A 14069-nucleotide genomic window follows, 5' to 3' on the forward strand; every position below is an offset into this window, starting at 1 on the left:
TGTGTGTGTTCTTGTGTTATTTTATTAGTTACATAAGAACAGCTCGGAGGCAGCACTCCTCTGACGCGCTGTGTTTACGTGCAGGAAGCGGAAGATATTCACATACACACTTTACCGAAAATGCAGCGCATCAAGAAATGTGTGTTTGTGTGTGTGTGTTGGCAAGTAATCTTAACTGGGTGCAGCTTGTTTCAGCTCACCAAGTGTTGCAAGGACAAGTAGTACATTGTGTACTAAAATGTCTTCATGTTACAAAAATGTAACTGACCTTTCGTTAAAGCCCCGCCCCGCTTAGTTACCGTTACTATGCCTGTCAAACGTCCGTTCTAGCATGGCACATAATGCAGTTTACAATGATAACGGAGGCAGATTTACCATCAGAATTCAGACATTTTTTAAACTTGATTTGAGTACTTGATTTCACAGAAGTAGACGAAACCAGCATCTCATTTCTAGCCGCTTACTGTTGATTTTTTTTCGGCTGAAATGACGACCGCTGGTGTAGCTATCGAGCTAATTAAGCCAACGTTAGCTGCAGTGAAACATTCTTAAACAAGCAACATAGAGGTTTGATTTATGCTTAAAATTTTCGTTTTTTCAAATAGTACGCTTCACTTTTACAAGAGAAAAGGCTTTTAAGATGAGGACTAACTAATGTGTTTGGTAAAAGTAACGCCATCATAACTGCCTTGTAATTTTGGGTTTAATTGCTCTTGTACAGTTTCTATTTTTATTTATATTCTTATTTTTGTTTTATATACTAAAAATTATTTATTTTTGCCTTTTCTCTACGTATTTATCTGTACTTATGTCTGTCCACCTGAATTTTCCTTCTGGGGATCAATAAAGGCTTATCTTATCTTATCTTATCTTATCTTGGGTAACGAGTTCAGCTGGAGTGCGAATTTCCCCAAAACCAATAAAGAGCAGAGCAGAGCTGCTAACGTTAGCCTAAACTCTGCTAAACACATTAGCATCTTGGCTCCCATGCAGTCAATGTTGTAGTCCTGAACGAGGATTTTTCTAATGTAACCTGGATCCCTAGAGAATACTGTCGTTAACTCCCCTGCTTTGGAGGTAACGCCAGTTTACTGCTGTAGGTCGTAAGCTAGTTAGCCGGGGCTGCTAACTACACACTGTTTAATCCATTATTTACTTTCACTCTTGTGTTTTTGGTTTTGGAAAGGCTACAAAAAAAGACACCACCCTCCACCACACTCTCATTCAGTTTCAGCATGTCGAGAAATCAAAAGACTGTAAGAAGGCGTAGTTAGGGTTACTAAGTTATGATTGGACGATCGCTGTTTGGGGGAGGGGTCTGGCAAACTGTTAGCACTGAATAGTATGGAAGAAACATGTCTGTGCTAACCTGGAAGGTATGAAGCCAGTCCTGCAGGCCAGATGGGGGCGGGCCCGAGGTGACGCGCCGCCGCTGAGCCGAATGCCCATTGGCTAGCCGCAGGTCGCCGAACGTGGTGGGCGTGGCTTGAACCAGACTGGCGGGACTGGGGAGAGAGAGAGAGAGAGAGACAGGGATGTTAGCATTTGCACCAGTTAGCATTTCCAAGCTAGTGTTTTTACTTTTATTTTCGCAGCGTTTCTTTAAATTGTAGTTAGTAACAGTTTATAGGTAGCGTTGTTCTAGTTAGCTGTTGGTTAGCTAAATAACATGTGTGTTACCTCAGGTATGCATTGCCTTTGCAGTGCTTCTTCCCCGAAGGGAACGGCCGGCCGTCTGGACCATGATCCAGCTTCCTCTTCATCTGGTGGTTGACAAGACAATGACAGAGACAAAGAAGAAGAAACCATGAGAGACAGTAGGAGGTAGTAATCAAATCATAGCGACTTCTGTAATACATTTATTCTGTTAGTCACTCTACACGTGGCTTTATTGGCTGAAGACATTTTTAAACCTACATATACGTTCGTGTTAACTGCTTGCTAGTTGTTAGCATGCTAACTTCATTTGGATCACTGCCACCTTCTGAAACTGAAGGTGTTGGAGCCTACTCGGGTTTGCAGACCTCTGAATCGGCCCCATATCTCCCATGTTTTTCAGCGATTAAAATATGTGCGTTGTGCTCACCGGTGGCTCCTTTCCCGGTTGGAAAAACAACCGAGCCAACTGGAGCTTTGTAGACTGGATTAAGAATGAGAACAGCGTCTTCCTGTGTCATACGAATGACCGCAAAAATGTCAACAAGTGTGGATGATGATCGAAGCAGCTATGCAGGTTGTTGTAAATCTTAAGTAGTGAGACAACTGTAAGTAAAATAACTCATAAACCGACTTCTTCAATCTATAAAGACAAACGTTAACTCCTGCTAGCAAATGCTACAGGAGCTTCTGGGTTGAATAAAAATAAGATTAAGCTATAAAGCATCTCTGTAACATTACTACGGTGACTTATGAGGAGTCTATGATAATTAGTCGAGGCTATACTCTGACTTTACAGTAACCTATGTGTAATTCTGGTAGGATTTAGTGTGTAGTATCCCTCTATAATCTGCGTATAAGGTCGTATTCTTGTAGTTTGAAGCTATGTAGATAAACAAGCATTGGATACTAAAGTTGTGTGTGATTTGAATACATTTTCATACTTGCTTCATACACCATACACGACCCCCAAAAATGCAGTTTATCGCCATTGCCTTCCTAAACAGAAATCAGCTAAAATGAACACATAATTAAAATTTTGTCTTGATTATCAACAGCTACCAGTTTTGGATCTAACATGGAGGAACTAAATTTAGATAATCAGATTTCTTATCTGCTTAAATGAGACGGCATTACACGTCTTAACACGGCACGTGGAAGAAAACTTCCTGCAAATGTTTGTGGGTTTCTGGTCGAAAAGGACCGAAAAAGACCACGTTAACGAAGCGACGCAGATAAACCTAACACCTAAACACACCAAACGCAACAAGCCACAGGTCTGAATCCCCCTTATATCGCTGTCCTCTCTGTGGGTCTCTCAGTGAATGAACACAGGAATGCAGAAAATCGGAGGAATGTCGCCGGTGCAGCACTGGTCTAAAATAGAGCAGCACGTGCTAACAGGCTGCGCTACATGCACACATACACACTGAGATGTGCAGGACAGTGTGTGTGTGTGTGTGTGTGTCCTTCTTCTTCTTGGCATCTTTGTGTGAAGCAGCGTTATCCGACTGCATAGTCTGTGCTACAAAATAAAACACAAGGCGAGATATTTCAGTCTGTAGATCATGCTTCAACATCAACAGCATAAGCCCGTGATTTCCGCTCTTAACTCCGACCTGAACTCATAATCTGCTTTTCATTTTCAGACTTTTTTTTAAATGTCACTGGCTTTTAATAACAGATGTCGCGTCTGTGTGGATTTCATTAAAGCCAAACTTCACTTGAGGGTGAACAACAACAAAATGTGTTTACTGTTAAAACCAGAACAATTTGTTTCATAGGAAAAAAAAAAAGACATGTGTTTTAATGTAAAATCTCTATAATATTCCTATAATAAACTTTGTGACACTTTTATATATTTGTATTTCCGCTGGCATCACTACAATATAGTGTTAGCAGAGGGACTTACAGTGTGTCTATGACATGTAAAAGGTCATTTACAGTGACCTTATTGAACCTTTTGGAGCTATAGCATCTCTGTAACGTTACTATGGTGACTTCTGATGAGTCTGTGGTTATTAGTTGAGATACTTATTTATTATTTACAGGGGCCTTACTGTGTAATACCCCTCAATAATCTGTATTTTCACAATGTAGGGAAGCGAAAAATGTAAATTTCTAAGGTTGTATTCTTGTGGTCTGTAGCTGTAAAGATGAACACGCATTAGATGCAAAAGTTTTGCTTGATTTGAATTAATTTTCATTGATTTTTGCTGTTTTTATACATCACATTTGACCCCAAAGGATGCAGTTTACAGCAGCTGCACAGTGTGGTGTCCCTCTTTCAGGGAAGCAAAGTTGTACATTTCTAAAGGTTTTATTCTTGCGGTTTGTGGCCGTAAAGACGAACAATACTAAAGTCTCGTCTGATTTGAAGCCTTTTTCATAGATGTCTGGTCTTGTTTTCTCTTCTTTGCAGTTTACAGCAGCTGCACAGTGTGGTGTCCTTCTTTCAGGGAAGCACAAATGTACATTTCTAAAGGTTTTAGCATCAGATACTCAAGTTTTTATTCATTTTAATTTCATTCACAGATGTTTGCTGTTTTATCCGCCTGTGATAAACTATATTTCACCAAAATACTGCAATTTACAGCAGTTTTAACAAGGACTCAAACCCCTGACAATGCCTTGCTCACCGGTTGTGTGTATTACTGCTGAGGCTCAAAGTACAGACACCTACACTGAAGCGGCTGTGGGTGATCAATAATCAATAATCAAATCAAAGAGAGAGTGATAGGGAAAGGACATAAAATTAGTAGCCTCTCTCTCCTCCTCCAGGTTCCATGATGGTCCACACACACACACACATATATATATATATATATATATATATATATATATATATATATATATATATATATATATATATATATATATATACACACACACACATATATATGCATGCACGCGCGCACACACCGACACACGCACGCGCTCCCGAGGCATCCGGCTGTCAGGGAGAAACGCCTTGTCATCCCGGTGTTGAACGAGCCTGACAACCTTGAATTCCTGCACAACAGCCTTCATTAAAAATAAAAACACAGAGATTAAACCGCAGCTGCTGACGTCAGCGGATCGATCAACCCTTCCTATAAATCAATACTCACTTTGTAGAAGATGAGCTTCAAGGTGCCGTAAAAACCCATGGCTGCCCCCGGTCGGTGAAACCCTCCCGGAGACCGAGAAATATATATATATAAAAAAAAATACAACTAAAAATAGATTTATAGCGATTAAATCCAGAAAAACCAAAAGAAGAGTTTCCGAGAATTCATACGGCGTGACGTCAGAAACCCATCCTAAATCGATGAGAAGTATAAATCAATCAGTCAGAGTGGGATCAGTCCGCGTTGAGCTCGTGCTGCCGAAGAGGACCGACTCTCTCTCTCCGTGTTCAGGCTCGATGTCGCTCGACCTCCACAGGAACACGCAGGGACATGCCTCTCTCCGCCTCGTGAGAGAGAGAGAGAGAGAGAGAGGGGTGGAGCCGCGTGCAGCGTGCGTGCGTGCGTGCGTGTGTGTGTGTGAGAGAGAGAAGATTCTGATTTAGAATCATGTGGACAATGTATCTGATTTTCTGACGCGCCGGGTTCCAGAACGGACCGACGTCACTGAACCGCGTTGAAGCATTCAATGCGCAGAACGTTGGAGATGTTCTATAAAGTTAAAGTTAAACAGCCATCTTTATTTCAGCTTGTCATCAGTGGTGGAATGCAGCTAAGTACTTTTACTCAAGTACTCGAAATTGTACGTCAATATTTCCGTTTTTCTGCTACTTTATACTGCTACGCCACCACATTTTGGAGGCAAACGTTGTACTTTTTACTCCACTAGCTTTGGCTACTAGTTACTTCGCAGATCTAGATTATCAATACAAAATAATGATAAATTATTATAGATTAAGCAGAGCGTAAATAAAGTAATTAAGACTAGCCTTTACCATTTAAGTGATGTACACATTATGCATAATTAAAATGTAAAATATAATATATATGATTCTGAGACTCGCCAATCTGTACTTTTACTTTTGGTACTTTAAGTATATTTTGATACTCTTGTAATTTTACTTAAGTAAGATTTTGAATGCAGGACTTTTACACTGTAGTTTTTTTTTTTACTTAAGTAAAAGATCTGAATACTTCTTCCACCACTGTTTGTCGTTAACTGTGGCTCGGTATCAAACGTGGCATGTCCACGATTCCAAGTTGGCACTAAATGCTCAGTTTCATCGTCTAGTTTACGCATTCTTTGATCAGATATTTAATTATAATTTTGTTAATTTTATTCAATGGCCGTTTTTATTGTAAATGCATTCAAACAACGACACATGCTGCTTGTTAAATGCTATAACTGTTGTCATGCTATTGCTACCCTAACCGAAAGCTAACGTCAGCTACATGCTAACGCCAACTGCTAATGGTAATGGCGTAGAATCGTGGTGTTCCTTAAGACAAGGGTTGGCTAAATCGATCGTACAAAATGACATCTTGTTAATGTAATGTCATTTATATTTCTGCAGATTAATAAATAGTTGTGGAACAAAATCTGTGTATAACAAGCATATACTGCTACATATGTAAAAAGACTCGTCACGCTTATGCAACCATATTCTAATATTACAACGCTATGAGGACGTAGTGGCTCTCAATTAGCATTTTAGCATCAACAGGTGAGAGTGCGAAGTTTAAAATAAGCAAAGATAAGTTAAAACAATAGTTATGCAGCTGTGCGATGGGTGTAACTGGTCTAATCTTCCCGGGTCTTTAGGCCGCGGGGGAAACGCACACAACAACGGGCTGAAGAACAACAAAATGTGTTTACTGTTAAAACCAGAACAATTTGTTTCATAGGAAAAAAAAAAAGACGTGTTTTAATGTAAAATCTCTATAATATTCCTTTAATAAACTTTGTGACACTTTTATATATTTGTATTTCTGCTGGCATCACTACAATATAGTGTTAGCAGAGGGACTTACAGTGTGTCTACGACATGTAAAAGGTCATTTACAGTGACCTTATTGAACCTTTTGGAGCTATAGCATCTCTGTAACGTTACTATGGTGACTTCTGATGAGTCTGTGGTTATTAGTTGAGATACTTATTTATTATTTATTATACTGTGGCCTTACAGGGGCCTTACTGTGTAATATCCCTCAATAATCTGCATTTTCACAATGTAGGGAAGCGAAAAATGTAAATTTCAAAGGTTGTATTCTTGTGGTCTGTAGCTGTAAAGATGAACACGCATTAGATACAAAAGTTTTGCTTGATTTGAATTAATTTTCATTGATTTTTGCTGTTTTTATACATCACATTTGACCCCAAAGGATGCAGTTTACAGCAGCTGCACAGTGTGGTGTCCCTCTTTCAGGGAAGCAAAGTTGTACATTTCTAAAGGTTTTATTCTTGCGGTTTGTGGCCGTAAAGACGAACAATACTAAAGTCTCGTCTGATTTGAAGCCTTTTTCGTAGACCCACATTGCCATCCCTAGAGACACGCTGCTGACACGGCTAAAAAGTAGATCATCCAGACGGACAAGAAGCAAACAGTCATTTTCACAAAACACGCCCAGACGCCCAGCAGGGGGTTGTTGGAGGTCACAGCTTTCTCGCGGCTGATTGACCTTAAGGTCGTCACACTGAAACTCCCACAGGCGCACACACACACATCAGGCAGCGTTAGGAGGTGCTGGGGGATAATTTGGGAGGTCAAACCTTCACCCGGAGCCTGGAGAGACAAAACATACAACACCTCCCTCCACCTCTCACCTGTTCAGCCTCCTCCTCCTCCTCCTGTTTTCTCCGAAGGCCTTACCTGGAGGCCTCGGGCTGTTGAAACAAAACCCACCGCTTCTGTCCTTTTCCCTCATGTTATTTAAATTATAAATTTCACTTCACATGTTGAGATGTGTGAAGGAAGCTGCGATATAAAACTCGGAGTCTAATGTAATCCAATGCAACAGCGAGTCGTATCCGTGTGCAGCTTGTAATGAGACTCTGTTGACGCCGAGTCAGAGAGGTGTTTGTGATGGTGTTGTACTGGATCGTATCATACCGACAGGTGTTACACACATTTTGTTCCCCAGTGTATGTAAACTGTATATCAGAAACACCTTTCGGTACGATGCATTCCGATCCTAAAACGTAAGACCGCTTCACACTGGGTGAGTGTTATCATTCACATTTACACACCAAATCCACATTGTTATGTCCAAATATAAAACTTAAGTTGGTATCTCTAAGAGGTTTCGTACTGAGTTTGATCAAACACAAAACATTCCTGCAGATCGTCACAATTCTGCTCGTTTGTCGGCTGTTACGGCTGCAAATGACAATTATTTACATTGTCAATTAATCTCTTGCTTTTTTTTAAATAAATAATCTATTAAAAAAAGTTATAAAAGTTCCCAGAGCCCAAAGCGACGTGTTTAAATGCCTTCTTTTGTCCGACCAGCAGCGGAAAAACCCCCAAGATGTTCAATTTACAATGATGTAAAAACTAAGAAAGCCTGCAAAATCTCACATTTAACAAGCTGCAATCAGAGAATGGTTGATATTTTTGCTAAACGCAGGACTTAAATGATTAATTAAGTAGTTAATCCTGTAGTTCCCAAGAAAAATATGCGGAAAAAGAAAAAAGATTAGAGGAACAGGGTTGGTTCAGTATTATTTTCTGTTTTCTTATCCTGCTAATCAGATTCATCTTGCAAATCACTGAATTAATTGATTATCAATTACTGTTTTCTTGTCAACAATTAATATTAACACATTAACGTTGTCCCTGTGGGGTTGTTTTGGTTTATATTCCTAAAATGTAAGGTGCAGGGCTCCCAAATTTGGACTAAAATGCCAACATACTCGGAAAGTACGTATAACACTCGTACACACCACAGTGAAAAGTGAATGCGTTGCCTCTTTCACACCTTTCGACACCAGCTGTCAATCACCCGACCTGCTCTGACCCCGCCCCCTGGCTCCATCTCCCCCGTCAATCAGCCTCATCAGGGTCCAGATGACCTCTGACCTCCGGACCTGTTAATCTGTAAATCTCTCTCCGTGCGCCATCATGCCCCAGACCCCCTTCGTCACTCCTAACTTCCTTTACTATCTTTTTACTCTTTATTGTCTTTCGGCCTCCCTGCTTGTACTTCTCTTTCCGTCCTCACTTAAAAACCTTCCCTCCCTTCCTGTTTCTAATTCCCTCCTCTCCTCTGTCCTCGTTGCTTTCCATTGCAACACTTCCTCCATCTTTCTTTTCTTTCCTTTACGTCTGTTACTAATTCCCACCTCTGTCTTCCTCCCTCCCTCTCGGTCTCCATATTTATATATATAAATCTGAGTTCAACATCTCCCTCTTTCTGCTTCCAATTTACATCTTTTTCAACCCTCTACGCCTCCGATTTATCCACACAGTTCAGTTAAAACGTGCTGTAGGAAAGCAGACTTATTATATATCTTTTAAAATAAAACATTTAGAAGAGATTAAATCAAATCACGTTACTCAAAAGTGGAGGAAATAGCGCATTTGTTGGGGACTATTTTCTGCAGCGGATTAACAGACAGTTGGCGCTCCAGTGAGTATTTGGAGCAGCTGGACGGTGCATCACCACATCTAACCAGACCGAAGTGACATCTGCCATCTAAGTTTGTAAAGGACTAGAGATCGATGACGGAAACGGAGAACAGTGCGACTAGTTTCTGTTGGCGGCCTAAACGACTTTTGAGCCAGACGCTGGTAAAAAACCTCCTCCAGTGTCCAGCGTGATTGACTCTATAAATAAACTAAGTCTTCACACCACAGATGATGAACTCTTTCAGGTAAAACGTGACTAATGTGGGCAGTTATAGCAGCTCCGCAGGTGCGCCGTGCTGCACTGACTTGCCACAGACGCAAAGGGAATTTCCGAAAAGGATCATAAACGAAACTAACTGGGCGGCGGCCATGAATAATCTCATATTTGTAGCTAAGGTGTATATAAAAATGAAAAATATCTACAGTTAAGAAAAAGCACGAACCTCCATCTCTTTTCCATCCGTTTTTCTCTGCCCCCCCCCCTCCCCTTTTGTCTTTTAAAACCCGCCCTCCCTAACCCCCCCTCTTCTTCTCTGGTATGCAGACCCACTGAGTCTCTCCCTCTGATGGTCTTGTAAAACCTGAAACTGGTGTGTGTGTGTTATGCATTAAAACAGCCGACTCTTTCCCACACTTAATCTGTGTGTGTGTGTGTGTGTGTGTGTGTGTGTGTGTGTGTTTCTGTCTTATCAGAAAGTGAATAACGTCTTAAAGTGTGTGTTGACAAAACCTCTTATGTATGTATGGGAAAATATACATACTCGTGTGTGTGTGTGTGTGTGTGTGTGTGTGTGTGTGTGTGTGTGTGTGTGTGTGTGTGTGTGTGTGTGTGTTTTATCCTTGGAACGAACAACAGTCGGATACTGGAAACAGTGAAAACCACTTCAAAGAATGAGGCAGATGTGGCCTTTGTGTATAGTGTGTATAGTGTGTGTGTGTGTGCGTAGCATGAGCTAGCTGGATTAGCCTACAAGTGTGTGAAGAATCAATAAAAAGAGACAGAGAGAGGATCAGAGGAACGTGTGAAAGATTGATTTTCAGCAGATGTTTCATCTCCGTGTCTATGACTGTATGTGCTCAGCAGCAGAAACTTCTGCTTCAACCACATTTCGAACAACCGACAGAAAAAGAAACTCTGGTCAGTGCTTTTCTGAAGCTGAGCTGAAATTAGATTTTTTCTTTTCTCACTTTTGTGTAAGAAAATATAAACCATAATGATACTGCAGCTATTCGTCCGATTTTGAAAAGAGGATCAAACAAACCGATCGGCCAATCTCGCTGTCAACAAAGTGAACTATCACACTCGGTTGTGACCACACGTTGTTACCGAATCCAAGCAACATGCGAGCGTCGCTTGCGGCTGTGTCCCATTCTCCCAAATGGAAAACGAGGCTGTGAAGAGTTCACTGAATAGCTGCCTCTGACGTTTTAGCGAACGATCCACAGTCTAGGTGTTGACCCTTGACCCCTGCGAAGTCAGAAATGTTACTTTGGATTTGCGTAAAAAACCCGATTAAGTTAATTTGTCATGTTTGACACCTTCGCTGTTCTAATAAAACGCTAATCTCGACTGCGACAGTTCCCTTAAAATAAATGATTATTTTCAAATAGTGATGTCATTCTGAAAAAGAAAATGTGCAAAAGATCCACATTCGAAGCTAATGATAGACTTTGATAGGCTGATAAATGGAAGTAAGCTAAAAAAACACAGTAACTTGGCCTGGGGCTGAAAGGGTGAAACAGTTTTTCGAAGCTTAGACACTGGAAACAGTTGAAACAGTGTCTAAGACTGAATTTAATTATGGACCCAGTTCCGGTACAGTCTCACTTACTAGGAACAAAGTGGACCCATGAAGACTTCTGGCCTGAACTGAACGCGTTTGGACAGTTACGAGACACCGAGCCCTCAGACGTCGACGGCCAGCAGAGCAGATACTGCGGTCATCGAGCTAACGAGCCGACGGGATCTAAACACAGAAGCTGCCGTGTTTCCTGTGGGACAGATTACAGAGGTGCAATGCAGCAAACAACAGGTGCTTTATGGGGCAAATAAACACTCGGGCTGCAGAGCGATCTGTGTGTGTTCATCAATAATGAATGCAGGGAGTGTTGCAGGGATGTAAGGGACTTAGCGCTCATGTATATTTTAACGAGTAGCTCTGTGTGTGTGTGTGTGTGTGTGTGTGTGTGTGTGTGTGTGTGTAGCTGCAATCGTTCTCGGGGGAGAAATCAAGATTCAACAGAGTTCGCAACCAGGAAGGAAGGAACGGAAAAAGGCACAAAGGAAGGAAAGGAAGACGAAACAGATGAAAGAAAAGCCCATTTTACACGTTGTGTCTCATGTCTGAATGAACACCAGAGTCACGTTTATGTAAAAGGTGCGTTTCCATCCACATTTCTATGCACGTTAACGCTGGAAATTATGTTTTTAAGCTTGGCTGAGGTGGAAAACGCAATGGAAACAGACGCGGCGACTAAATGTACGTGAAGCACGTGGCTTTAACGTGCACAGACGAGACGAAAAGATCGGATCTGCGTGGAGCGACGAGGAGACGTTGATACATGAAACTAACAGAAACGTCGTATTTCCATAAAGGTTTCCACGTGGTTTTTCATCATCGTTTGAGCTTCGAGCCCTTTTAAATAACGCCATCTCGTTGCGTCGTCTTCTTCTGCGATGGTTCTCAAACTTTTTCTGTCACCCCCTTCAGAGGCCGAAAAAAGTAATTTGTATCAGTCATTAACAATTCGGGCGATTGAAGTAAACAAAAGGTTTCAGGTTAGCAAGATAGCCTGTTGGCAGTACTTTTGTTTGTTTATGTCACCAAATGAATCATGTTCATGCAACTTTAGGTCCGCCCCCCCTGCAGTGGCTCTATGCCCCCCCAGTTTGAGAACCACTGGTTTAAAGGCAACCGACTGGAGAATTAGCTCCACCAGCTGTTTTTCTCTATGAGGATTCACATAACAGTAGCGGATGGAAACAAGCATTAATTCGCATTTTCTTTTGCATGTTTTCTGGAAATTCTGTTGAAATTTGTGCAACATTCGGATGGAAACTTGACTACTTTCAACAAGTCCGAGTTGAATAATGTCAGATGTAATCGTAAAGGCAGCAGCAGCACGAGGAAAGATACCCAGAAAAAGATTAAACGCGCATCTTGTTCGCCCGTACGTTATGTAACTGTAATACATTTCTCTCCAAGTATCGTTGCCTCTGCTCAAAGAAAAGAAAATCAGTTTAACAAACTACGAAACACTAATTGATCAGCTGTCTCCCCCTTTAAATGTTCAACTTTTCAGCGCTGTAAAAGACTCACTGCAAGTTATCGCAAACGCTTGATTGCAGTTGTTGCTGCTAAGGGTGGAGCAACCAGTTATTAGGTTTAGGGGGCAATCACTATTTCACACAGGGCCATGTAGGTTTGGGTTTTGTTTTCCTTTAATAACAACCTTCATTTAAAAACTGTATTTTGTGTTTTCACTTGTGTTATCTTTGACTAATATTTACATTAGTTTGATGATCTGAAACATTTAAGTGTGACAAACATGCAAAAAAATAAAGAAATCAGGAAGCGGGCGAACACTTTTGCACACCGCTGTGTGGGAGCAAAGCTTGGATGTAAATGTGACTAGTACAGACAAGAAGAGAACTGAAGGCTGAGTTATTCTTCTCTGTCATGGTGTCGTAGTTTAACTGTGTAAAGAATGCGATTAATTTTCAGGGCCGGATTGAACCCGCCGCAAAGAGGCCGCACTGTAACTGGAAGGTCGCAAACCTCCGTCCTGCTGACGAGCACAAGACTCCGGGAATGCTGCCGCAGCTCGAGGAATGTGTGTGTGTGTGTGTGTGTGTGTGTGTGTGTGTGTGTGTGTGTGTGTGTGTGTGTGCGCTGACTCGGCAAGATCGGTGCGGTGGACCTAACGGGCTGGAAAGCTGCCCGGCGCTGGAATGTGACCTCGTGCGCACACACACGGTATATGAGGGTGCGTTAAGGTGTGTGTGAGTAAAAGAAACAGAGACACACTTTCTTCCTCAGCTTTTCTTACTATAATTGATGGGATCGATTGATGGGAATACTGGGATTTTCACTGGTTTGAAGAGGGGCTCAACTCTTGTTTAACGCTCGTCAATTTCTTCTTCGATTTTTCTGATTTCTAAGAAGACGTTTATCTGCAATAATACTAATCTTAATATAAAATATCAAGACTAATGATTATTCTCACTACAGATTAGTTTGCCGACTCTTTTTTTCCGATGACGTCTTCTTATATCTGACCAGCAGCCCAAAAGCTAAAGATATTCAGTTTAATCTTAATAATTGTGCAATATTCTGTGTATTACTCCCGTGCAATATTTAGTTTTCCTGTTAGTTTTTCCTATTTATGGATATTGATATTATATACCTCCATTACTGCTGTGCAATATCTTAATAATCTCAATAAGCTGCACTTAACTCGACAGTACATGCACCACTACTTATTACTTATATTATTACATTGTATTATTATACTGTATAATCATCATCAACCGGTAAACCCACTTGGTGCTTCACACTTAGCTTATCTTATACTTTTATCCACCTGGTACTTAATGTATTTTCTGACCTGTTTTATATTGTTTGCTAGTACTTTCTCCTGTGTGCACTGACGTAAAGGCGAGCTGCTGTAACAAAGAGTTTCCCTACGGGGATCAATAAAGTATTTCTGATTCTGATCGATTATCAGAATAGCTGTGGTTTTATTTAATCCATTAACCGACTAATCGTTGCAGCTCTAATCAAGACTAAGAGTCTACAGTCATGCTAGCAGCTCTGTGAGGCTTAGCATAGCTATG

The 14069-nt window shown here is 41.1% G+C and overlaps 2 protein-coding genes across 2 annotated transcripts in view; one reads left to right on the forward strand and one right to left on the reverse strand.

The window, feature by feature from the left end:
• The window catches only part of LOC122870258 (low affinity immunoglobulin gamma Fc region receptor III-like), a 1099642-nt gene that overhangs the window by 717013 nt on the left and 368560 nt on the right, over positions 1-14069 (forward strand). The gene's annotated exons all lie outside the window — the stretch shown is intronic.
• LOC122870118 (F-box/WD repeat-containing protein 7-like) overlaps positions 1-14069 on the reverse strand; it is a 40811-nt gene that overhangs the window by 16587 nt on the left and 10155 nt on the right. Inside the window, 2 exon segments of the mRNA XM_044183919.1 lie at positions 1370-1505; positions 1681-1763. Coding sequence (XP_044039854.1) covers positions 1370-1505; positions 1681-1763 — 219 coding nt within the window.

Source organism: Siniperca chuatsi, linkage group LG22 (assembly GCF_020085105.1).
Source record: "Siniperca chuatsi isolate FFG_IHB_CAS linkage group LG22, ASM2008510v1, whole genome shotgun sequence".
Taxonomy (NCBI): domain Eukaryota; kingdom Metazoa; phylum Chordata; class Actinopteri; order Centrarchiformes; family Sinipercidae; genus Siniperca; species Siniperca chuatsi.